Here is a 26,322-nt window from a genome sequence, read left to right as displayed (position 1 = left end):
ACACAGGCGGAGTAGGACAGAGGGCAGCAGGGGATACAAAAAGGGAACAAGTGGAGCTGTGCTGTGAATATGCAGGAGCAAGAATCAACGAGAACGAAAGCGAGAGAGGGGAAAAGATATAAGAGAGGCAGAAGAGACTGTGGCCATTATTCCCTGTAACTCCAGGGCAAAGCCGTCGTTCTCCTCCAGTAATTGAGCTTCATTAGGAAGCAAAGCAATATGTAATCAAAGAGCCTCGCGGAGCAGCGTGGCCATCGAGAGCAGGGCTCCATTGATCAAACCTCCTTTTCCCAGCTCCCTGCCGCGCTGACATTTCTGTGTAGGGGCGTCCCGCTTGGCGCACCACACACCAACAGCTGGGGAGCAATGTGTGTGCATGCAGCGGAAGCACACATATGCACGTTTGTGTCTGTTAAGCCGGTGCGTGTCTTACATAAGAATCTGTGAGAAAAGGTAGAGCTGCGGAGATACTAAAGTGTTTGCTTTAATAGCGTCAGTGTGTAGGTGAGCGCACACATTGCTCTCACACTGTCAGCGCATCTCTTGATTTTTTTTTTTTTTTTTTTGCCCCCATCGAATTCCATTGAAGAGCATTTTGTGGGGAACAAAGTGAGCCACTGCCTCCTGCTCCGTTGGCTTTATTGAGAAGAAACATTGGTAAAAAGGCCCCATGCGGTTCACATAGCGATACACATACACACAATTATGGAACTCATAGTCCTGGAATAAATCTCCCCACGGTGTTATGCTATTAACGTCGCTCCCCCACACTAAAAAGTGACAGCACAGATGAGAACAATTGCTTGAAATCTGGATAACATTTTTATTCATCATTACGTTTATATGAGGGGAAATGCTTAAACCCCATACAAGAGACTTTTAAAGCTGCACCAATCTCTTTTTTTTTGGGGGGGGGGGGATAATCTTTGTACAGCTGTTTGCTTTTTCTTTTTTACTTCTGCTTGAAATCTCTGCTAAATATTTATCTCTACACTGCATTCCTTTTTACAATAAAGTTGTGTGAAAAGACACTGTAAAGTCTAGTTCCAAAGTTCCAAAGTGTGAAATGATCGCTTTGCTTAGCTGCTCAAAAGAAAGGAAGAGAAAAGCAACAAAAAGAAAATAAACTGGTGCCATTTATAGTCTTAAATAGTAGCTTTGTACTTGAAGCCATTTTTCTGTGATTGGCTGACCCTCGCAAACACCAGGTAGTTTAGGCTTCTGGACTCTGAGATTAGATACCCGAGGTATCCTCTTCCTTTGGCTGAAGAATAGAAACACTGCCTGAAACACAGCTTCTGGAGGAGGGCTAAACCTAAGCTTTTGGCTCATAAAGATTACTTATTCACTGACCTTGTTATCTTTATTGTCTTTACTCTGGTTTAATATGACCATCTAGGTACTTTAGGTTCATTCTGTACACCACCCATACAGGATGAGACAAAACCAGGTTTAAAGTCATTACGACAATTAAAAGGAACAGCTAATATTGTGTGGGGAGAGGATGCTGGCTGAGAGAGAGCAAGAGAGTTGGAGGAGTTTCACTTGGTTCCACTGACCGGTCAGGAGAAGGTAATTGTTGACTGGTCTTCCTAAAACAAATTAGGCAAACAGGATCAGGCAGGTACACACACAGCTAGCAGGAGCAACAGTGGTATTCCTAATAATGTACTTACTATGTGCATTTTAAACTCCTCATTTATCTTTAAATAAACAATAAATGCAATAGAAAGGTCTGACTATAAGTAACTTTATTAGGATAACCAATTCTTCTGGTTTTTATTACTACAAACTACCACAAAACACCCACCATGTTAAGTACCTTAATTTCTCACCTTAGTATTGACTTGATGATATCAACTAATTTGATTATTCAGAGAAATTAAGTTCTTGTGTCCAAGTAAATATACTTCTTTGCATATGTTCTGCATTCTCTTATTCTACTTCACATCTATAATCCATTTCCTCCTCTTCTTTCTCCCTCCCTCCCTGGCCATCTCATCCCCACTCCTCCTTACTTACCCAGGGGGAGTTATCAGTGCAGCCGGGGTCATTAATTAGCACCGAACACAGTGACAAGTATTACATTGTTACAAATTGGTTAATTACCCTGCGCACGAGTGTGTGCGTGTGTGAGAGAGCGCGAAAAGGGAGAGAGTTGGTGTCGATTCGGGGAGTTTGTAGGTAAGCTCAGGCCGCGGCAATCAGCCTAAGGAGAAATGTGTGTAAACCAATGGAGGAAACCAGTTATCGATCCACCTGCCTGCCTCGCAGCAGCTGAAGAAACAAGGCAACGCGAGCTGATTTATGGGGTGACCACAGAAATTCTCAAAGTGTGAATGGGAAGAAATGAGAAGCAAAAGACGGGGGCGCCTCATGTCGGCGTTGGAGATTTTCGACATCTCGTCTCAGTTACTGAGCGTGTCGTTTTCCTCGGCCTTAGAGGGGAGCTGGAAACAGCTTGCAGAAAAAGAACGAGGACCGTCTTCCAGGCTCCTGGTTCGAGGAATGTCCGTTCACATCGGCGCGCACGCGCTCACTGTTTGGAACCAATTTTCTATATGTGTGGGTGTGTGTGCAGAGGGAGGCTAACCCTAACAAGAAAGCCCTACAATAAAAAGCCTCCTTTGATCCATCCTTTCACCTTTGCAACCCCCCTCTTAGCCTCTTTTTTTCTTTTTCTTTTTTCTCCCCTTCCTTCACACCCCTTCACCCCTCCGTTTGAACATGCCAACGTTTGTAACACAAGGCTCTTTCTTGTCTTGGTCAGCTTTGGCTACACACACACATATACATTCTGGCTCTACAAAGGTGAGTCTGTGAGTTAGGACAGCGGCGTGTTTATTTTTCCAGCGGCCAGTGCTCCCGACAGTTGCCTTTATTGTTCATTGTTGGCGGATGGATGGAGCGCGGGGGGAAGTGAGGGAGAAGGGGGGGAAAGGGGGTGTCGGTGGGTGCAGTGGGGGTGGCGGTGGGTGAGGCGGCAGCTACCAACAGGGGAAGACAAATGGATGGCTCTCACCTTCCCGAGCGGTCAAAGGCCAGGTCAGCAGACATGGCCTACGTCCCCCCCCCCGACACAGATCTCGTCTTCTGGCTCCCCTCTTTCATCCCCTGCTGTGCTTCTCTTTCTTTTCTCCCGTTTCCTTCTCTTCCTTCTCTTTCTCCCTCTTTTCTTGTCCTCATCTGGTTTGACTGGTGCAGGAATGTGGCCCTGTTAAAGGTAGCAGCTGAAGAACAATGGGGGATTGTGCTGTTCCCCACACACACACACACACACACACACACACACACACACACACACACACACACACACACACACACAACAAAGGCATGTAGGCAAACATCAATATATATGACCAGACATGGGCGCACACACATACTGATTTTGCCTCCGTGTGCCTCTCTCTAACTACATCCTGTTGAATGATTTAGGCCTTGTGTGGAAGCGCGCGCATGTGTGTGTATGTGTGTTTGTAATGGAGCTGGTATGTCAGGATCTAAGGAGTCAAAGGTCAGGCCATGCTAAATGTGAGCAGGAGGTTGGCTGACTGCAGGGTAAACACAGACCAGACACACTCTCCTTCTCTCTCTTTTCCTTCTCTTTTTCTCACAAGCACACTCATAGGAAAAAAAATACAACTCAATACTGCTACGGAGCACTTCCAAATTTATCCATATTTCAGCACCAATCGGATAAATATTGATTGTACTTTAAGTTTTAGTGAAGAATGTCAATTTGCAAACCTGGCTGAAGATTCGTTTTGTTTGGTAAACGTACGATTCTGGCTCAGACATTACATTTGCTTTGCCTCTTCTTCCCACCACATTTTGCCTGTTTACAAATACTTCCTCAGCCATCTTTATTTTCTTTATTTCAATACGGCAATAAAAGCGGTGATGGATGTGGCTTGATTAATCACTGCTGGCCTTCTGTGCCCAGGAGAATGAGTCAACATCTGGTTTTACAACCCTGCTGCACACAAACGGCACTTTACCCATCTTCCTTTGACATGCCCCCTTCTACCATTCAAAGCCCCTAACCAGTCATATATTAAGTCAGCTAACAAGTCATGGATAGCTTTGCTCTGTTTTTTCTTTTTGGTTTCTCTGACCCTGACTTCAACCCCAATGATTCATGCCATCCTTTGTATAGCCATTTTAATTTACAAAAACTGAAAAAAAAAAAACAGTAAACTACAGGGTTAATTTTAATATTTGAGGTGCTCGGACTCATCCAGCTGTAACCAGCCTGTTTTTAATTTAACAAAGGAAATATCAAGTCTAAAAACTGGAAGTGGAATTTCAAAAAGCATGGGGTAACCTTAGCAGAGTACTGCTTATTTCATATCACCTTTGACCTCTGTTGCCCCCCCTTCTTCACTCTTGCCCTTTAGGTACCCCAGACAGCCTGGCGGAGAAAGAGCGCCAACTCATGGGCATGATTGGCCAGTTGAGCAGCCTGAGGGAGCAGCTCTTGGCGGCCCATGAGGAGCAGAAGAAGCTGGCCGCCTCACAGATGGAGAAGCAGAGGCAGCAGATGGAGCTCGCCAAGCAGCAGCAGGATCAGGTATAGGAGCACGGTGCATGTGAAGGGCCTCATTTGGAAATGGCGTTTACTCCATGCCTATGCTGCAAAAAGAAAAAAAAATGTCCATACTAACAAGCCATTCAGTCTCCATTACTTGGTATATGGAGCACATTGTTTGATTGATCGCATTGCAAAATGTAAACTTCAAAGGTCAGTACTGTTTAAAATGCATCTTATAGGTCTACAACAGAAGGTGGATTTGAAAAGCAACAAATCACAGGATTTTCTGTCCCCTGCACACTCTTTCTTCCACACACACACACACATCTCATGCAGCGCTCAAGCAGCCAGAGACATGCGCCTTTGGCAGCTTAAACACAAGGACATTACACAGGAATCAGCTGAGGGTATGTAGTGTTGGAGCGGATGTAGAAGAGACATGCACACACTCCCAGCTCCCAGGCGAGAGTCTGCCAGGTATTTGCATAGAGAAGGGTTTCCCTTTTTTTGCCATGCTTTTTTGCTCCTGGAAGGCTTGGTTTTACAAAGAGAAGGATGGGCCCACACACACACACACACACACACACACACAGAAATACAGCTGTAAGGACAAATCACCTGTGACAAACACAATGCATTACAGTGCTCCTGGCTTCATCCTGCACCAGCACACAGTGCATGACTCTGACATTATGAAGACTGTACTCTATGTGAATTCTTGTGTTTCTCCATTTCTTTTTAGGAGTTGCTGGAGTTTCAGCTCAAAAGTTACTTATGTTTTCGCTGTAGCTGTTGTGTTTCATTGAAAGCATTGTTTTGAATGCAAAACAAAAGTTAAAGGTAAAGAAAGTGAAAAATTACCTTTCAAGAACAAAAGTATTTGTATTTTTGTCTGTTTTCTAGGATTGTAGAAGCCAAATTTCACATAATTGTGTAATTCTTTCCTAGTTAAATAAAAGACGCAGTCACATAAGTGAAAACAAGCAGCTTTAAATTATCATATGAGGCTAACTGTTAAAAATTGTGTGCTCATTATTTTTCAGCTAACATCAGTATATCAAAAGCAGTCAGTTGTCAGCATGTCAGTAAGTGGGTCGGTGTTGAGTCCATATGAAATGAGCTTTTTAATATTTCATACCAGGGCACTGACCCTCTGTCGTGCAACTGGGGCATCAGAGACCTGCAGATGTGTCGCATCTCCCACAGGCTCTGCACACACGAACGCACACGCATGCACTTTGTATGCAGTTCTAAAAGCGCATGGTGTGCTCTGTCCACAGATTGCCCGGCAACAGCAGCAGCTTCTACAGCAGCAACACAAAATCAACCTCCTGCAGCAACAAATCCAGGTGAGGCCAGCTTGTGTCTGCATGGCCATCCATATGATGTGCGCGCATGTTTGTGTATGTGCCCTTTGTGTGTTGGGTTTGTGTGAGCGTGCGAGTATGTCTGCGCGCGTGTCGGCATCACCCACAATAGCAATTTTGTGATTGTGATTGTTGCAGCTTTTCTATGCTCAGCCATCAGCATTTGGGGCCTGAATCAACGTTGACTTATAATGGTGACCCCTCCTCCTCTAACATACACTCATACAAAACCTGTGTAATCACTTAAAAATAGGTCGGTCTGCTTGGAAAAATCAAAAGTACTCTGTTGGCAGTATGTGCGGTTTAAGTGATTATTACATAAATCCAACTTGCTTGTCACACTGTCGGTGAAGTCCACTTTTCTGATGTTTATTCCATTGTGTCTGAGAGTGACTGTTAAAGGAATACAGCACCAGCTAATCAACCTAGATAATGGTAGCAAGTGTGAAAGAGAGACTCAGACAAGTAAAACCTTATTTTCTGATTATTTCAAGGCTGTTACGTTCTAAAGTACAAATAAACACACCCACCTCGGCACAGCTCTGCAGGAAAGTTCCACATTGTTGATTTTTGTACGACTGCAAACCCATAGAAACTATACTGTCCAATATGGCATCCTTGCTCTTTTTGTGCGTAGCTAAGCCCCTACCTGATTAACCTGGTTGCTACGACTTTTTTCCCCTTTTGAACAGAGGTTGATGCCAGAAACACTCTTAACACTGCAAAATAATAATAATAAAATGAGAATCCTCACACTCTCATACTGCAGGCCAAGTAGTACCCTGTGTTTAAAAAATAAATAAATAAACGTTTCAGTTGTAGATGTGATTAATATTGCGTGATATTTTTGAGTTGGGTGGTTGTTGTATGAGATACTTGTTTATGTTCTCGCTTCAAAGGAGATTTGTAAGGGACTTTCATCACCACCGAATCCTATGAAATGCAAAATCAATAGGCCTTTATTTAGTAATGGCCAAATCTTATCATGTGGTGTATAAAAGTGAATGTTAAATAGCCAGTAAAGTCAAATAAAACTGCAAAGTAATTCAAATTAAAAGTCCCTTTTGAATGTGAGCCTGGTCCTCGGCTTGAGAAAATGGGTGGGTTTATATATGTAACACTTAAAAATGGAAGTATTGTACTTTTGGGTCCATACACTGGAGCCTCTATTTTGGTCCAGGTGGCTTGGAACGAATAGCCCAGCCCTTTGTAAAGGCAGATGACACTGAATTTTAAGCTGAGAAAGCTGGGCTTTGTATCATAAAGAGACACCCTGTCCAAGAAAGCGCACACACACACACACACACATACACACACACACTCCCTTTCCCCTGAGAGTTTAGCCATACACGGTTTGTGTGATAAGAAACCTTGTGATAGCATGTGTGTAGGACGTGTGTCTGTGTGTGTCCACGATACTGTGTAAAGCAGCTGTGTTTATTTGCTTTATGCGAATTAAATTCTTAATTGTCCGCGTTTTGTCTCTCTGACAAAAAAAGCGAGCACATGTTTGCGTCTGAGGAGTTCTCTGTGCCTTCTCCATGCGTTCGTTTCTTAACCCATGCGCTTGTGTGTGTGTGCGCGCGCACTACAGCTGTGTGTGTGAAGCCATAAACACGTCCGCTCATGATTCACTCCCTCACGACCCCGCCGAGACAAAGCTCTCTTTTCCCATGACTTTGCAACCTTTTCCCAAACAAGCGTCTCTCCATTGAACGGGCCCAACAATAGTTTCTCACAAGCAGGGGCAGCTGTAGGCAGCCTCGTTAAGAGAGACACACAATCAACAGGCGCTCATCACAGCAGCTCAAAACACTTAGACATCCACATATATGTTGCACACAACAAAGTATGCGAATACACGGACAAACATCCAAAATATACGCCTTCCCTTGCCCGTTCACACATATCACAAGCGGTCGTGGAGAGTGCTGCACACTCGCTCGATGATCAAACACACACTCGTCATCAAAGACTTGGTTGAGAAATACACTGCTTAATCATTCATGAAGAGATTGTCCACACAATCCCACAATACAATGGCCTGCCAGAGAGAGGGCACCAGGTTCAGTGTGTTCGGGTGTGTATGTACGTGTATGTGTGTTTTGTGTCTGTATGATAAGCCCCTTGTGATTGCATTTCCCCCTAACAAGGCTGAGTTCAGCTGTCCCTTCGTGTGTGTGTGTGTGTGTGTGTGTGTGTGTGTGTGTGTGTGTGTGTGTGTGTGTGTGTGTGTGTGTGTGTGTGTGTGTGTGTGTGTGTGTGTGTGTGTCTCCGTCCTTGGCTTTGTTAGACTTGAACCCCCAAAGGCCTGTGAAGAATGCTTTCAACCGTCCACTTGGAAGAGGTGATGAAATGAAACGAATAATCAAGCTCATGAAAAAGAGAGGAGAGTGACACACATCCTTCATGAAAAGAGGACAAATTATTTATTGTCCTTGTGTCTGCTTTCTTTTCTCTTTTTTTCCCTCTCAGGCTAGCGATATGCGTGTTAGCTTTCGCTATTTAGGCCAGCAGCACTCGCCGAATGCGGTGTAAGAAAGTTCATTTGCACAGACGGGCATAACAGCAGCAGAGGCTAATGGCATACAGTAGGAGCAGCACACGCACATGTGCACCTTCATTGTGTAGACGCTCATTAGTCTTCACAAGTCGGTGATTGGCTGTCTTCTCACTCTAATTGATTCTACCTGAAATGATCCATGATTTAGCATCACTTACAATCCATTAATTTTAATCATCCACTACATACACACACACTCTCCCTCACATTCACATTGTTTTACTTTTGAGTGAGCTGTCATACACTGTCCTAATCCTCAATCTTCCCTGGATGTAACCCTTACTTTTATTGTGATAAACCGTCTAAACCTAACCTTTAATTGAAGTCCTGACCGTACGTTATCTCTAACTTTGCCATAATCCTACACCAAAACCCCAAACATGACGAAACCTTTCCCTCTGGTTAAGCAGAGACCTTGAAAAACACCCTTTATGTTATAAAACTTTGTGTTCATTCCAAGGGTTCAGTCTAACTTGTCCACACAGAAATTCCAAAACAGGAACATGTGTGAACATAAGGACGTACAAGACACACAAAAACACATGCACACACACTTTCCTACCCCCTGCTAGGGGCCTTCTTGTTAAGCTTGAAGGGGTGAGCACATTTTCTCAAACTTCCCTTTACTTTCCTTCTCGTCTCGTCTCATTCTAATTAAACGTCTTGTCTCCGAGGCTCCCCCCGGTGTTTGCCGGGGACGACTGTTGCTGCCGTGCGAGGAAGCGCGACAGGGATGAAAGCAGCTCACCTGCCGTGAGGCTCAGGGCTTACCTTGAGAACACGCACACATTTTTATAGAATTGCCAGACACAAATGCACAATATATATTGAAACAGAGGGATGAGAGAACACAAGTGTGGCCTGCCTAATGAATCAAAACTCACTCATGCAAAGCACTCACACACACACTTTCAACTGTGTCTGCTCCTGTAGCGCTGCCCCTGTGTGCTGTCTTTAATCTCATCAAGAATCACTACTGCTATAGGTCAAAGGCAGCAGAGCAGAGAGAGAGAAAGGAGAAAAAAAATCAGAAAATGAGTAAAGCCACCTGATGCTTTGACTGGTTTAAGAGAGCCCAGAATTGGCGGCGACAGCAGCTAACAAGGTCTCTATTAAGGCCATCCTACACTGGTAACTCTATCTCACATACACAAAGCTAAGTGTAATACCTGATGCAATCACAAGCACAAACTCCTGTCTCTATCTGTGTTTTTCATTGTTGGGAAGAGGCAGACAAAAACATTGAAAAACATTTATTGATTTCCACGCACACGGTGCAGACCATGAACGTAACACAGGAGCACCTCTGTAGTCTTTGCATAGGAGCAGCTAACCCAATTGGCTGTGTAATTATTTAATCACCCCCATTACACCGCAGCCAGTGTAATTTGTGTTTTCCTTACACAGTGTGTGTCAGCATGCACACACACGTATGCACTAATAAACTGGACTGCAACCAAACAGCCTTTCCCACTGAGGCCCACCCTCTCGCTCTCTCACACACACACACACACACACACACGCTTTCTCAGGCACAGATATACCTGTGTGTGCATCCTGCAGTGGCACTGCCACCTGAACCATGCCCCTACATTCACAGCACACTGGCCTAATAGCCCACTGTCCATAGAAAGTTAATGGACTAATATTAAAAGCCAGCTCCCTCTCTCTCTCTCGGTCTCGCTCTCTCTCTCCAAATTAATTATTGGTTCTATCGCTCGCACATCCCCTCTTCAGCAATAGGTCATACAGGTCTTGCATTAATTGCCGGAGCATATGGTCGCCAACAGATTTTAGCTGTGGGACTCGCACTTTAGCGGGGGCTATTTTTTCGCGCGCTCAGATGCGAGCCATATTGTGCGGCGCTGGCAGCTATTGTTCGGCGCATTAACTTCATAGAGCTAATTACTCCCCAATAATAACTTTACCTTGGAGTTTTTAGCGCAGCGCGTGCCAACCAACCTGTTTCGCACCCCATATGTTAATTAGCGGCCACATCTTCATTATGCCGCAGCGGCGCTTTAAGTTCAAGCTGTGCCGCCTGGCGCGTGGTGAACGCAGCCTCGACTCGCTGCCAATTATCCAACTCTTGCTCCCCTCTCCGTCTCTCTTCCTCTCACTCGTTCTCCCTCTCTTGTTCATTCTGTTCTCTCTATCTGCTGTTTATTTCCTGAGAAGTTGTCTCGCCAGGGTGAATTGTCAACTTCTCTCTCTCTTTCCGTCCCCTTTGCCCCTGTGAAATTTCTCGAGAAAAAGTTTCACACTTGTTCTTAATATATGTGATTTTTTTTTTCCCTCCTTCTTCTTCTGCTTGGAGTAATTTTTTTCTTTGTTTTGCATTTAGCTTTCACTGATTAGAGGCATTTTTCAGATCCAGTTTCGTTTCAGGTTTCTGTTTTGGGTGTGGAGGTGGGGTTTGCAGATGAAAGCGGCAGCGCCTCTTATTCTCCACGTCAGCAGTAGCAGTGTGAAGATTTGTGTGTGTGTGTATTGTAGGTTTTCATGTTCGCTTTGGGCCTGATGTGAAAGAGAAGCTGAGGAGCGCATTATTCCCAAAGCTCCTGCTGTTTAAGAAGTGCCTTTTCCTTTATGTGAGATCTGGAGATTGTCTGATAGATCCAGCCTTGCTCTCCCTTTCTCCTACTCTTACTTTCTCCCGCTTTTCTTTTTTTCCTTCTGTCAGCTCATCTTTGTCTCTGATTTTTATAGCACTCTCCCTCCCTCTTCTTCTTGTTGGTTTCAAAGTTTACGGTGTGATCACAAGGCAGAGCTCGTGAGTTGCTTTAAGGCATTATTGTATATTCAATATTAAATGGGAAAGAAAGCTCCTACAGTATCAGAGTGATTGATCCTCTGTATTATGTGATAGCCACTCCACAAACAAACACACTCTCAGTTTTTGAGTCCCTCGCTCAACTTGCTGCGACCCACGTTTCCTGCTTTGTGTGGCTTATGAAAGTCGATAAGTGTGAGTGTCAGTGAGCACGTTAGGCGATTGCTGCTACTGATCGGCTCAGCAGCTGTTACACTAACTCAGCTACTATGAGAGCAACCTATGTATGGGAATTGTTCTCTATAAACCATTCCCCATCTCACTCTTGTCTCTGTTTCTCATCCCTTTGTTCTTCTTCCTCCTGATCTTCTTATCCCATTGTGATGACTCATACTGTACATAATGCGCAACAGTTCTGTAGGCTGATTAATGTCTGCCTATTGTATGCAGGCATATTGTTCTGAGATTTAGAAAAGGAGGGGATGATATAGAGGAGAAGGTAGCTTTTCTCTGGCGTTTTCATTGGCAAAGAAAGAAGCAAAGTCATGTGCAGACACTGAGTCACACAATATAGATATACTAGTGTGTGTATGTATAGTATATATGTGCTACATCTGCCTCAAACTCATCTTACTCTGCTCCTCTGCTCTCCTTCCCTCTCCTCCCTCCGGTATATTACAGCATTTCTAGCCAGCTCTACTCCAGCATATGTCCAATTAGGCCTGAAAGGCAAAGCAGAACTGTTCTGTCTGTGATTCGTCCCCGCAGGGGTCCTGTCCGAGCGTCGCTCTGGAACGCCTCCCCCTTCTGATCGTGCGTCGCAGGCGGCACGACGGTTTATGGTTAACCAAAATGGTGGAGTAATTATTGTTTTTGGTGTAAGGGGGGAACAGGAGCTGCGCTGTGATAGTTTGATTACAGTGCTGCTGGCTGCCGCGTGCCGACACACACAGGAGCGGGAGGAGGGGGATGAGGAGGAGACACAGAAACACACACACACACACACGCACAGGAATTTACAGTACACTGTAAAATCACTGTTGATACTGAGCGACAGCCACTCTCTCTCTCTCTTTTTTTCTATTTACCTGTCTCAAACACTAACCACTTAAAGGGCTCACATTGCTGAGACATTACCCGATTGTACCGTGGCACCACCACCATTCTTTATGATTGTGCAGCCATTTCCTTCATTCCAGATCAATTTTCCACATCAGTCAGCTTTTACTCACCCATTATCCTATTCAGCCATTACCTTCTCTGGTCTCCTGGCAAAATAAGAGTGACAGAAGAAGAGGAAGAGAGATTAGTTGCAAAGAGGGAGCAAAGTGCTTTGCAACCAGACATGTGCAGGTCATGGGCCTTAAGACATTATCAGGGATTTGATTTAAGCGGGGAAGCCTCACAGTTTAACATGGAAACTTCAGGATGCCCGTCTTTCCTTTGCTTTTTTTCTTTTAAATTGAACATAGCATTAGTTCTGGCAGGTTTCACAGTCAGCCTGAGGCAGCAGCCCTGGCAGATCAGCTGTTCTCATTGACAGTCACATCAGCTGATGGCTCAGCTAATAGCTTTCTGTGCATCGTATTTGCATATTTGAAAGCTGCATATCATCAGCCTGGTTGGTGTGGCCTCTGCAAGCCGCTGTGGAACCCAACTTCACCTCCTTTCATCCCTTTTTAAACTCAGTCAGTGTCACATCTGTTACGTCACTGATGCCTATTCTGTTCTGAGCTACTCCTGAATTTAGTCTTTCCACAAATGCACAGGGAGGTCCCGGAACAGAGGCATACTGCCAAATACAAATTACTGCAGATGGAAAAAACAATCTTCCTTTTGACTGTAGTGGTCCTGACAGAAATCTGTTTATACTGTAAAACAGAAAAAGACATCATTAAAGGTATAGTTAAATTGACAGAAGCTGTGAAATTGTTAATTAAATATATTACACTTCCAAGACCTGCTTCTTGTACTTCTAATTTTATTTGAGTACAGTGTGGGCGCAGCATTGTTGTAATCTTGCCATTTAATATTCAAAAAACTGGTGGCCAATAAAAAAGGCAAACTGTATGCTTCTCGTTACTGAATAAAAACAACAAAGAGGGCAAGATGTGTCCTAGGGCTGGCTCAGAGGATTACGCAAGATTGTCGCATTATTTTTTTACATTCTGACTTTTTTTAGAACAATTTCACCATCTTTGCTTTGGGATGCTTTGCTGTCTTCATCTCGCGTTACACCTTAGCTATAGGTAGAAACTCTCCATTATTTCCTTCCTTCTCCCACCTTTTTCCACTCTCCATGTCTTCCTCGCCTTATCTTCTCCTATCTTTCCTCTCAAACTGTCAGTCAGTCCATCACGCGCAAGTCTTTGTGTGTTGTTTTTGGCAGAACGCTGTTTAGTGCAACCATCTGTCTCCTACTTCTCTCTCCTTCTCTCTCTCTCCTGTCATCCCTGCCAAAGTCACCCATCGGAGGAGCTTCTTTTTCTTTTTCTTTTTTCTTTTTTTTTCTCCCTTCGTCTCCTTTTAAAATCCTGGAAACCTTATGAAGTCGTATGGCTCTCTGCCGACAGGCGCGCACACAGCGTTGTGTCTGTGTGTTTTGGTTGGTGGGAGGTTTGATGCAGGGAGAAGGGAAGAGAGCACTGTCTTCCAAATAAAACGAAAAGGCCAGCTGTTGTTAGAGTTTAGTGAACTGTCCTCGTGACGTGGCTTTTTGTGTTTGAAATGACATGATGCTCTCTTTACAGCCGTGTGTTCCGCATTGATTACATGCATACAGTCTATGTATATGAATGCATTTGATTGTGTCACTGTGCAAACACACCTTTATTTTCAGCATTGTTCATATCGCTCCCAGTGCATGCACACATGAAGAGCTGTACAAATGGACAGGTCGTAATGTTTATGCCTTCTCATTTCCCTTTCTTTTCCCCCTTTTCCTCCCCCCTTGTTCTTCCCCCTCCTTCATCAGCAGGTCCAGGGCCAACTCCCTCCACTGATGATTCCTGTCTTTCCCCCAGACCAGCGAACTCTTGCGGCAGCTGCGGCCCAGCAGGGCTTCCTAATGCCCCCTGGCTTCAACTACAAGCCTGGCTGCAGTGAGTGGCATCCGTGCGCGCACACACATGCTGTACATTCATGAATAGGTGCAACTTTCAGAGTAGCTTTTATGTGTGATGTTTCACATGTTTTTCACCAAGCAAGCAAGGTAGAGTCCTACCATTTTCCCACACAAGGAGTCTGGTTGTTTCCCAAAAGACGAGCTCGCCCCTATAACAACATCTCCCTCTTAATAGAAAAACCAGTCCAAATACACCCTTCCTGTTTACACTCTCTTTATCTCTCTCTCCCTCTCTCACTCAGTCCTTTTGGCTCCTTCCTTTTGTCTTGTCTATTTTTTGATGTATAAAAGCAACAAAATGAAGGCGTCCTGCAGAATTTTTTTTTTTTTTTTTGGCTATCACGCTCCGGCTGTGTGGCAATGTGTTGTTTACCATGATAGAGAGAGAGAGAGAGAGAGAGACAGAGATGGGGAGAGAGAGAGGAAAAAAGGAGAGGTTGGTGCTTGCCAGGGGATGCTGAGAATAAATGCACAGTGGGGGGGGTTAGCAGAAGGGGGGGGGGGGAGGGTGGTAATGTGACCTGCCCCAGGTTCTCCTCACATTAACACGGGACGCAGCCAGAACATGTTTCCAAAGCAGCCCCCACACGCGCGCGCGCACACACACGTCCAGACAGCCAGAAATGGCTTTGTGGAATTGCAAACACACACACACACACAAATCAGACACAAATATGTAAGTGTGCGCACAGGCTCGTGCATACTCCCCCCCACCCCACCCCACTTAGAGTTTCACAGCTTCCCAAACAAGTCCATTCCATTTTAATTAGTGCCATCTTCACCCACGCCCACTGCCCACGTAAATACCCTGTCAAGTAGTGGGCTTGTCTTTTCACTGCCTCAGCCAACTTCAACCGGACTGGCACACTGCGGCAGGCCAAGCCGCCCCTGAGAAAACTCTCTGGCAACTTTCGAAGTTGTTGTGAGTCGATGTAGTTTGGTGGTGAAGCTCTAAATAGGACATGTGTAGCATTGTGCGCTGACATATTCTCACGGCGCTTCGCAGTTTGGAAGACAAGAATACATTTTATTTGCACAGTATGGATTTCTGCGCATTCCAAGCCTCTCCTGTTTAAGCACTTGAACAGTAACGCAGTCTTTTTTCACGCTGCAGTTTAAGAAATCAGCTAGCGTCTTCGAGGGAGGATAACGAATAAATAAGTGCAAAACATACCTGCGTTTATGGTTGTAACTTTTTGAAAAAAGCTGGAAGCTTAATTCCAGCTATTTTTAGGGTAGCTTTGCATGAACAACAGTTCAAAATACTCTTCTTTAATCTGATACTAAACCTTGACGCTGCCCCTCAATTCATCCACAGTCTGAAACGTGCCAGTTTAGATTTTCTTCCTTAAACCCAGATGGGCCCACACTTTCAAACAGAAGCTTTGAGCAGAAGCTGGGTGGCATTTCTGTGCTTGAGTCTGGAGGAGAGGCTGAGATGACCATATCAAAGATCTTTGATCTAATGTTTACTCTTTATGATATCATATGGATCAAAACATGTCTGAGTGTGCAACTTCATACTAAGAGATCACTTTGTTATTTGAAATTTTGGCCATGTTTTATATCTTTAACTTTCAGAGTAAACAGGAAAAACCTAAAACTTTGGCCTAAATATGCTGTTTCCCGCTCTAAAGTTTGACAAACTCTGTTTTATTTGTTTGTTATTTGGAGATGAGACTAAAGTGATTCAAAGGGTGTTTTAGAGATGAGTAACCTAAACTAAACATCCCAAGTTCAAAACACAGGTTTTTCTTTTCAAAAATTAAGTCTGAGTAACTTGAGAAATTGTTCAGAACAAAGTAACACAGAAAGCTTTACTCTGTATGGTAAGACAACTGCATCGTCTCACTGTTGCTTTCATGTTGAAAGATTCTATAATACCTCTTTAAAAATAAAAAATGTGCAAAATTGTAACATCAAAGTGTCACTGATAATGTTTTTGTATATATCACTTGCCCTCATCCATCTCCCTCATTCGTCTGTTTGTCAGTGAGAAATCTCAGCCTCGTCCGCCTAGGTCGCTGTCCCCGAGCCAAGAGCAACATGTTTGCTTTTCTCTGTCCTTCTCCCTTTTGTTACAGCGACCCCCAGGAGGAGCATAAATATCCACTGGGCTCATGTTTGTCCAGGGAGCAAGGAGAACAGACCAATCTCCTAGAATACACAGTCCTGAAATAATTCTTTAATCCCTCCTGCCCTCCTTCCCAACTGGACAAAGGAATGTCTCAGCTTTGCTTTCACCCTCTTTTTTTCTTTTTTGTGTGTGTTATTTTTAAGAGTGAAGATATATGGGAAAATATGTTGTAAGGAAAGTCTGGCTTGTGCCAAGCTAGGACACAAAACGTACACAGGCAAATACACACAATAGATAGAGCCAAGAGGCTGATCACTGTGCTCAAGGTTCAGGTCAGAAATGCAAGGTCAAGCACTGAGAAGCTTCTCGAGTTTTCTTCAGATGAAAGAAGTTTCCTGGATTTAGATATCAGCACAAAAGCCCGATCTCGTCCACCAACTCCTCTTTAGTTAGAGAGCAAGTTCAAATACACATCGGAGCTTTCAACCAGCATGTTTGCACAATATGACCATAATTAAACACCGTATCCTCTTCTTTTCTCCCTTCTGCTCCTCTCGCTGCTATCCCTCACCCTCCACCTTCTCTTTCCTGTTATCTCTGACCTTTCTGTCCCTCTTTTTCTTTCTTTCTCTCTCTCTGAGTAATTACAGTGCAGCCTATCTGCACTTACTAACTAATAATCCAAACTCGCCCCTTTCTCCCCTTTCTTTCTCCACCTCGCTTCTGTCATCTCTTCCGCCCTGTTCATCCATCTATCTCTTGATTTATCACTCCTGACAGAAGGGTGAGAGAGGGATGAAGGAAAGGAAGAGACAAAATGGAGAGGTAGCGAGTAACTTGTGAAGAAGGCACCAAGAAGGAAAGAAGCAAAGGAGAAGAGTGAGGGGAGCAGTGAAAGCAGCACTGTGTCCACAAAGCAGGAGAACAGACAGTTGAGGGGGAAAAAGGGAGAGCGGAGCACAGCAATCGGCAGTCGCGGCTCTTAATTACGGTGCTGGGGCCGGCTTTATCAGAATCCCTTCACCTCACTGCTCTTTGTCAGGGGGTATTAAGGAGGAGGACACACAATCAGGCTTTTCATTAGGGCCTTACCGGCAGCGGACACAAAGGATGGCTTTAACAGCTGCAGAAAGGGACTCAGGTGGCAGCGGTGGTGGTGGTGGGAGAGAGGGTTTATGGGGGAGAGGAGAGAGGGAGCAAGAGACTAAAGCGGGATGAGAGGGAGGAGAAAAACAAAAGGATGAGGGGAAAGAGTGAACAAGAGAGATGGAGGCTGATAGGAGAGGAAAATGGAGACGTGGGTGGAGAAGGGGTCACAGAGCCATCCTAGTCTAACAGGGGGGAGGTGGAGAAATTGAGGATAAGGTGCCATTGGTGTGTAAAGTGCTCGAAAGCAGTCATTGTTTTTAATTTGATATTTCATTTTATATAGAAAAAATGTGATTCTTGTCTTCAGGTGACCCCTACCCTCTCCAGCTCATCCCCACAACGATGGCTGCTGCTGCTGCCGCCACACCAGGTCTGGGACCCCTACAGCTCCAGGTAAGGCTATAGCACCTACAGTTGAGCTCTCAGAAATAAACGTAGGGGCCAGAAACATAAAAATGACTTCCAGGAGTAGCCACAAACCTTCAGATATATCACAGACGTTTCTCTTCTCACTGGGATGATGCCATTGTGAACAATTCCCCTAACCCTGACAGTGTTCACACCACATTCTGCTGCCCACTGAGCTAGACAAGACCACAAACACAGCCACAGGGGGGGGATGCGCAGCTGTCACTTTCAGCCAAAGTGTTGACACCAAAGTGATCCCACAAAAACATGATCTTTATGATCAGCGCTCAGGAAAGAAAAGCACACACAAACAGAGAGATGTGACAAATGTAAGCGTAGCCCTCGGCTTTGTCCTGTGATAGGGAGCAAATGTGGTTGATGCAGTTCAGTGGGAGCCGGCATGGAGAGCAGAGCACAGAAATATTCAGATTGGCTGTCAGAGGTAATTTGGGGGTGATGCTGAAGACATTTCAATCTCCCTTTACAGCACAGACTTTACCGAAGGCTCTGAATAAACCAAAAGAGGGATATTTCTAACCTAAGGAATAGGTTTGGATCACTGTACTCAAGCATGCCTTTAAAATGAAGTGTCCAAAACTTTTCGCATCACAAACCAGAAGTCAAAGCATTAAATCATTCTTCAATCAATCATTCTTCATTTTATCTGTTTCGGAGATGTTGACCAAACAAAGGAAACTATGACAAAGTTGAACCCAGGATTTAAGGGGCAGCTTACATCTACATGCACCTCAGGGGACTCTGTGGAAAGCAGGGCAGAGATGAGAGAGAGTTAAATAGGAAAGGTAAAACACAGGTGGGAAAACAAGCTGACATCTGTTATCCAGCTTAAAAGGAGGATGAGATTCGTGCTTTTCCTCTGTGTGTATGTAAAATAGGTGCCCCTATGGCGGCCACTTATGTAATCTTGACCACTGTCTGCCCTCACACGACTAGAACTCAGAGATCCACGTCGGCTTTGGGCCCCCCTCTCAGAGGGGTTAAGAGCTTGCACTGGCATCCTCTCACTCGCCTGTCTGAAACACATTAAGCACTAGTGCAGGGCTCACCCTCAGTACACTTGGCCACCTGTGTACATCTGAGAGAAACAGCTGCATTTGACACACATGTTTTCATGTAGTTCTCCACGTCTTTTCACTTACACACAAGGGGAATGATGAGAAAATATGGGTTAAAGGTCAGACAGAGGGTGTGTAATATATTTGCACCTGTCAGCCAAAACGTGCAGCTCCATATGCTAGACACTACAGGGAGAATAGAATAGCTGTGTAACTCTATCATGGAGAACGGACCCCGCTGTCGTCACTGATTTCATTATTGCTTGCGCGCCTGTGTGTGTGTGTGTGTGTGTGTGTGTGTGTGTGTGTGTGTGTGTGTGTACGTTTGTGTTTAGCCCCAGAATAATTTTCTCTGTCTGTTATCACTGCCTCAATCTAGCTGTCCATATGTTCGACTGTGTTCAGACTCACTCAAAATCTCCAGTCGAACAGCTTTGTCCACCTTGCAATCGGACACACACACACAAGCAGGGAGGGGCAAAAGAACACAACAAGTGCAAAAAAAAAAAAAAAGGAAAACCCATCTCACTCAGTCAGATTTCTTTCTTCCAATCCTCCAAGAGAAATACACATCCACATGCACGCTCACACAAACGCAGGCGCACGTTGAGATTAAGGCTTTGTCACAAAGAAACGGATTTGCCAGGGCTAACACAAGTACAGATGTCTCAATGTGGATGGATTTCCTTTGGGATTGTCTCTGCGCCCTCATTTGATAAGGAGGTGTTTCTGTCGCCCAGACGAGACATGACAGTTAGCTCGGCCCCCGGGTCGCCACGGCAACACAGCGGTTTGGCGGGGAAGACACGAGTGAACCCATTCAGCCGACACGCATACACAAATGAAGACAGAAAATGAAAGATTTTCAGATACAATGGACAATAAACTAAGGTGCATTCAGGGGAACATGCAGACATGCCCACGGGTGTGTTATTTCAACATGTGGGCTGGACTTGAACCACACACACACACACAAACATAGTGATTACAGTTTGTACACACGCTTCTCACATATGCTACACTTCCCGTGCGCCTGGGGTCTAAGGTTTAGTCTTCAACAATATGAAGAATCTATATTTGTTGTCCAAATTGAATTAAATTCAAATCCAATACATTTTGATTTGAAAAGGGGTTAAAGGGCTTTTTTGACAGTCCACAAAGAGCCTTTCTTATCTTAAGCACTATTGATCCGGTTTAGGTCGTTAACTTTGGTATCACAGCACATCTGACTGACTCACTTTGGGGAAAGTGGTATATTATATACACCCACTGATACAATATAGGATCAAAAACTGCATTTGGTACCTTGCTGGTTCAGTTTGCTTAAATTAGTATACCTGGCAATTTTATACATCCCTCTTAATTTTCTGCTAATAAATGACTGAAGTTATTGTTTAAAAACAGCAGCGGCTCCTGTACAAGCAGCTTGCATTGATGAAACTGTAAGCAGTATAGTCTGAGCTATGGATATTCTTCCTTTTCCAGTGTATAGGTGCAGGATTTTTTTTTTTGCTCACTCACTTATTTGCCTATGCAGGCATGAATACTTCCTTTAAATACACTCATATATTAAGCTTCTCTATGTAGCTCACACTTTGAGCAGTTGCTAATGTGATTTTTTTTTTTATTGCTGATAAAGCTGTTAGAGGAGAGCTGTAGTCTAACTGGGCAGTTGTGTTATTAAGCTGTCTGTGTAGGAACAACAGCCACAGAGAAACTGTTCAGCTGTTACTCTATGTAACTCTAGTTTTATGAGTATGAGTGTAGCCTCTAATAGGCTTCACCACTGGTTGTCTTGGGTGGCCAGCTTTTAGTCTGTCGTGGCTGTGGTTACCCCTTGGCTCCACTCCTTGTCAAGTGCCAAAACACAGAACCCCACAATCTTTTGTTGGCACGTTATCAACTAACACCTCTGTCTTTTATGTCCTATTTTCTGTGACATAGGACTCTGCAAACCCACTAAAATGTAAAAAAACAAACATATTTGTAATTTAAAGTTAGAGAACTGTTAAATTGATGAATTCTCCCTTAAAGTCCATAATATGAACAAGAATGTTACTTTGACACAATCCTGCAATAAAGTTAGTTGTCAGGCAGTCAGCTCATATAAGCTGATAGCTCCGTTTTTATACATTTTTATGCATCCAAGTGGCAAAGTTTACACAGGGCGCAGTATTTGCTTAAACTTGCCCACATTTCCTGCACAACTGGAAGCCGCTTTGCGACCCACCTCCACCACAGCTCCTCCGTTCACACTGTGTGACTTCATCTGTGGTCATTAATGCCTCCTCTGTTCTGTATGAGGGTCCTTTTGCTGCTCTAAACAGAGTACAGCCTTACAGCCAAATATAAATAATCGCAGATAAAAAAATAATGTTTTTCTTTTGACTAAAGTGATTCTGACTGAAACTTCTTTTGTGCCAGTTTTTTTTTATTTCTGTCATCGCAGAAATCTCAGTCCTATTTGGAATCTTGTTCCTTGCAGCTGATAGACTGTAGATACGAAGCAAGAAATCAAGTTTGGAATAATGGCTTAATCTGTGTGTATCCAATGTGCACACAGAAAGAAAGAAGACCGAAAGAAAACCTTTCAAAAGCACAGTGTCGAGATAAGTGCAGTTCTTAGAAAAATGTATTAAACTCAATGATTTTAAAGCTTTTTTTCTATGTTTGAACCGTCCTCCATAGAAATCAACAGAGTGGCTCTTAAAGTCAATAGAAGCTTAACACTGAATCCTCTACAGAAGCTTTTCAAGGCAGTGGAGGCTTTGGAGTGTACAAGGTTGGCATTTAGCATCTTAATCTGTGGGATGAGTGTGACATTGTGCATTAGAGCATGTTAATCTGGCTCCCTATTGACCCTTGATATCATTGATATCATCCACATCACACAAATGGACTGAGAAGGACAGACAGAGAATTGAAAAATGAAAAGAAAATCCACTTATCCTGGTGAGGGAGAGAGAGAGATTTGAGGTAACGATGAAAAGGCAAAAGTACCAGAGGATGATCAGCTGAAAGGATAAACAGAGAGAAAAAGAGATGAGGGAACGGAGGTAAGCACTGGAATAAAGTGTGTTTGTGCGCAACAAAGTGTGTGTGTGGCGTGGTATAAAGAGGGTCAATGGCATGGGTCAGGCATCATATGGAGAGGCAGATGTTGGAACATATTGTCCTGGATTACCGCACTGTACACCGGAGACATAGATGGACGAACAACGGATAGGCAGTTAGAGGGAGGAGGGGAGGGGGAAAGAGGAACAGATGAGAGAGGTAAACGAGAAATCAATCGCGCAAGTCGTTTTTTTTCTACAAAACCTTATCTGGAAGGAAGACAGATAGCAACACAGCAGTTTTCTCAGATGCTTCAGTGTTGGAGGTGCTGAGAGATTTATTTTTGAGATTGCACTGTGAGCCCGTGAGCAGCAGGGATAGCAGATAAAACTTCTGAACCCTTAAGAGAAAAATAGATTTTTATAGAAAATAGAGTTCATAGAAACATTTTGGTGTATAAGTCCCACGTACTTTGAGCGGCAGTTTTTATATTCCGGCTTTAAATTCTGGTGAAATTACAAAATAAAGTATAGACTGCATTGTTGAGAAATTTTTCACTTTAAGTAACCCAGCGATGTTAAAGTAAAAGCTAAATATTGGTTATTTCGTTCTATTCAATACTTTAAAGAGAGCACAAAGAAAAAGAAATAGCCAAAATACTTGAGATGTTTGCTGTCAAGGTATAAAGAAAGCATTGTAGTTATTTTATTTAAACTTGACCACTATATTGTGGTGAAGTAATCTCTCTGTGTGGGTTGTTTTTATTCAGTTTATTGTAGTTCAATCTCACATAGGTTTCCAAACAAGAACAAAGGCTCGAAAGCAAAATCGAAGAAGAGGTTGATAAGACGTAAAGATCGGACAGCGTTTGTGTCAGACGCTTCTGACTCATTATCAGTTTTACCGAGGCTTGTCTTCTTTTTTTTGCCTCTAAGTACCAAAACAACCCACAAGTGGGGGTGAAAAAAACACGCTTAGATAGACAGAGAAGAATCCATTAAGATCTATACAATAGTCCTCATGTCCACGTAAACAATAGAGCTCAGACCGCTCTGAGGCGCCCGCGTACTCGGACAACAAAGATGAGGCAAGCTTGTAATCTGTCTAAGGCTGCAGATTATTGACCAAGATTCACAGACACACACAGATCCCCAGTGACTAAGCTGACAAGAGAAACAGCAAAACAAGAGAATGGACACAGCTTATTGTGTGTGTCAGGGAAGATGCACACAAGATAGTGTCAGTACTACTAATACCACAGAGTGACCCCATGTTTTCAGTCAGAGAACACCAGCAATCTCCCATCACCTCCCCAACTGATGTCAGTAGAGGTCGGGCTACACACAGACACACACACACAGACACACATGTAAAAATTCTATTGACATATTGCTTGTTTCACATTAAGGGATTAGGGACATAAATAGGGAAGGGCTGTACAGCTCAGCAGTGTGCCTGGGTTGTGAGTGACATTTCAAATTCCTTAGTCTCATCCTGCAACTGCAATTGCACCCCCTCCCCAATCTGTGTGTGTGTTCACTCCTCTAGTCACCCCAGGGGGCTTTGCGCTGTCACTTCCTGTTTGTTGACATGTATGTCGTTGTGGCTACGCTCTGGGCACGCTCCACAGTGCCTCTGCCCTCTGTACCGTGTGTGTGTGTGTGTGTGTGTGTGTGTGTGTGTGTGTGTGTGTGTGTGTGTGTGTGTCATTGCTCGCTGGCCCATTGAGCAGGCTTTGAGTGACGGGAGCTGGCCTTGTAATGGAACTCAATTCACTCCGTAAATAAAGAGGCCTTTGAACCACTGGTCCGAATATGGCAGGACACACATACACACACAGACACACCGCCTGTGGTCCACTCGCCGGGGGGGTTTGGCTAGCAGGGAAGGGGGGGGGGGGGGGGGGGGGTGAGGGGTTTTCATGCTCGGCTGGAAGTCCACCCCCACACCACCCGCCTTCCCCTCCTTTGCAGGAGCTACAGTACAGCTAATTGAAGAGCAATGAACAAGCACCGGCTGATCTGATCTCAGCGAGCTGGTCAACTGTGCCGCGTCCATGGAACTCACAGCAGCAGCAATACATCCAGTGCACATTATGTACCTCAATCATGCACTTCACTCATGTTTGAGAAATCTATACAGATACTCATCAGAGAAGAAATACTTGCTTATGTGTATTTTACACTTACAAGAGACTACTCAGGAGCAAACAGTAAAGTGTGAGAGCCTTACACTTTAGAGTGAGTGGGGGGGGCAAGGCTCTCAACAGTCAGTGAAAAATGTGGATTGCCCTTTTTTTCCCTCCATAACTCCAAAGTGTTTATCAGGGATGAAGTTACTTTTCACAGTATTTTTGATTTATTTATTTATTTTACCTCTGAATGCAATTCTTGGAATGGCAGGTATCTGTTTTAGAGTGAAATTACAAGTTTAGAAAATCAATAAAAGTAATAGAAAAAGATAGAGAGAACTGTCGTAGAAAACATGCTTTTGCGTTGCTGTTGAATTGTTGGACAGTAAATATTGTACTATTTGAATGAATGGCAGTCATGAAGAGATTATTTCATATTCAAATATGAGATTCTTCCAAAAAGTATGCCGCTGTGCAAGTGTGTGTGTGTGTGTGTGTGCGCGCACGCCAACAGTTTGAATGTCTCTGTTTTTTTCCCCCTTGGTAAAGAGATAAATGTCTTACTTTAAGATAGCAAAGAGGAGAAGGAGCTAATGTGGCTGTCAAGCGAGATAGAGTGAGGTACAAATGGACAGAGAGAGAGAAACAGCAGTGACAGCATCTCTTCCTTGTCCATTTGCATAAACAGGCCTTTGTTTGACGCCGGTGGCCGGCAGCCAAGCACCAACAGAAGGACGGAAGTTAAACTAAAAAAAAAAAAAGGATGGTCTTCTTCCAGAAAAATATTCCACCAGAAATAAATAATAACAATTATAACTATTCAAAAAAAAAAGAAAAGAAAAGAAAAACAACACATCAGTTACTTCGTGCAAAAACAACCATTATGTTGCTCTTCAGAGGAAGCACTAACAATTCAGAGGAACACAAAACCAGCGTCTTAGAGATTTGTATTAGCCAACATGAAAGTAATTGAGCTTTGCGGGATGATTTTGAGCAGAAAGACAAAAAGAGGCATTTATGAATATTGAAGCTTCGTCCAAGTTGTGAATATTATGCTGTGTCTGTTGCTGTGGAAATACTGGCCAGAGACTGTTTTGTGTGATACAATGCTATTGCATAAATATCCCAGAGTATGTTCGCACCATCGCAGCTCACACCATAATGCTTTTATTTAATTGGAAATTAATTAAATACATAAATAAGAATAACGAAAACAGTGTTTTGGGTTTTTTTGCCTCCTACTGTAGTTATTGAATCAATTTATCTTTATTTTAAACCTATTTCACGACATTTGCGTCTGTTTTTGCATCTTATTGTCGACGCATTAAAAACATCACAGGGCCACTAGACACTCCTGGCATGTCCCATCTGGCATGTAGCGTCACAAATTTCTCTCCTTCTCCATCATCACTTTTTTTTTTTTTTACCTTGAGCAAGAGCTGGGCTCGCCATCGTGACCTCGATAGGCAGAGTGTTTGCCTTTCTCCCACGATGCACCTGGAGGGGACATGGCCGTCTTGAGGCCTGTCAGAGAGGCTGTTAGCGCTTCTCCCATGGGGTGGGAGGGGGGCTGACAGTGGAGATGTCCCACTCTATCTTTCTGTCACACAAACAGAGGCCGGGCCACTAATGGCCTCTTCTTCCAGAGCTTTTTAGCCGCCTTTTTCTTTTCTTTTCTTTTTTTTTTTGTGGTCTTGACTATTCATTTATTCATGTCATCCTTTCTTCTCCTTTTTTTCTCCTCCTCCTCCCCTCTCTTTTTACCCCCTCTCTTCTCCCTTTCTTGCTGTCCCACCGACCCAACTCTTGCCTCTATCCTGTCTCCCCCTCCCGTCCCTGTCTCTCTACCTGTCTCTCTCTGACCTTGCAGCAGTTGTATGCTGCTCAGCTAGCAGCCATGCAGGTTTCCCCTGGGGCCAAGCAGCATGGAGGCAGCCTTCCTCCCCAAGCCAACCTGGGCACGCACTCGCCACCCACCAACACACATTCACAGAGTGACAAGGTCCGCAGCTCCCCGCCACCAAATAAAACCAAGGTAAGAAAGAAGAAATGTAACATATCTGTGTGTG

The 26,322-nt window shown here is 44.0% G+C and overlaps 1 protein-coding gene across 12 annotated transcripts in view; it reads left to right on the top strand.

Annotated features, from left to right (window-relative positions):
• sox5 (SRY-box transcription factor 5) overlaps window positions 1-26,322 on the top strand; it is a 245,049-nt gene that overhangs the window by 201,598 nt on the left and 17,129 nt on the right. For 10 of the 12 annotated variants that reach the window (XM_026147895.1, XM_026147894.1, XM_026147889.1 and 7 more), the window contains 5 exons: window positions 4,398-4,570; window positions 5,812-5,880; window positions 14,209-14,335; window positions 17,892-17,977; window positions 26,124-26,288. In XM_026147895.1, coding sequence (XP_026003680.1) covers window positions 4,398-4,570; window positions 5,812-5,880; window positions 14,209-14,335; window positions 17,892-17,977; window positions 26,124-26,288 — 620 coding nt within the window. The remainder of the gene's footprint in view (window positions 1-4,397; window positions 4,571-5,811; window positions 5,881-14,208; window positions 14,336-17,891; window positions 17,978-26,123; window positions 26,289-26,322) is intronic. The other 2 variants (XM_026147887.1, XM_026147896.1) reach the window with 1 other exon arrangement.

The sequence above is a fragment of the Astatotilapia calliptera genome, chromosome 17 (genome assembly GCF_900246225.1).
Source record: "Astatotilapia calliptera chromosome 17, fAstCal1.2, whole genome shotgun sequence".
Taxonomy (NCBI): Eukaryota; Metazoa; Chordata; class Actinopteri; order Cichliformes; family Cichlidae; genus Astatotilapia; species Astatotilapia calliptera.
This window is presented reverse-complemented; position numbering and strand designations above follow the sequence as displayed.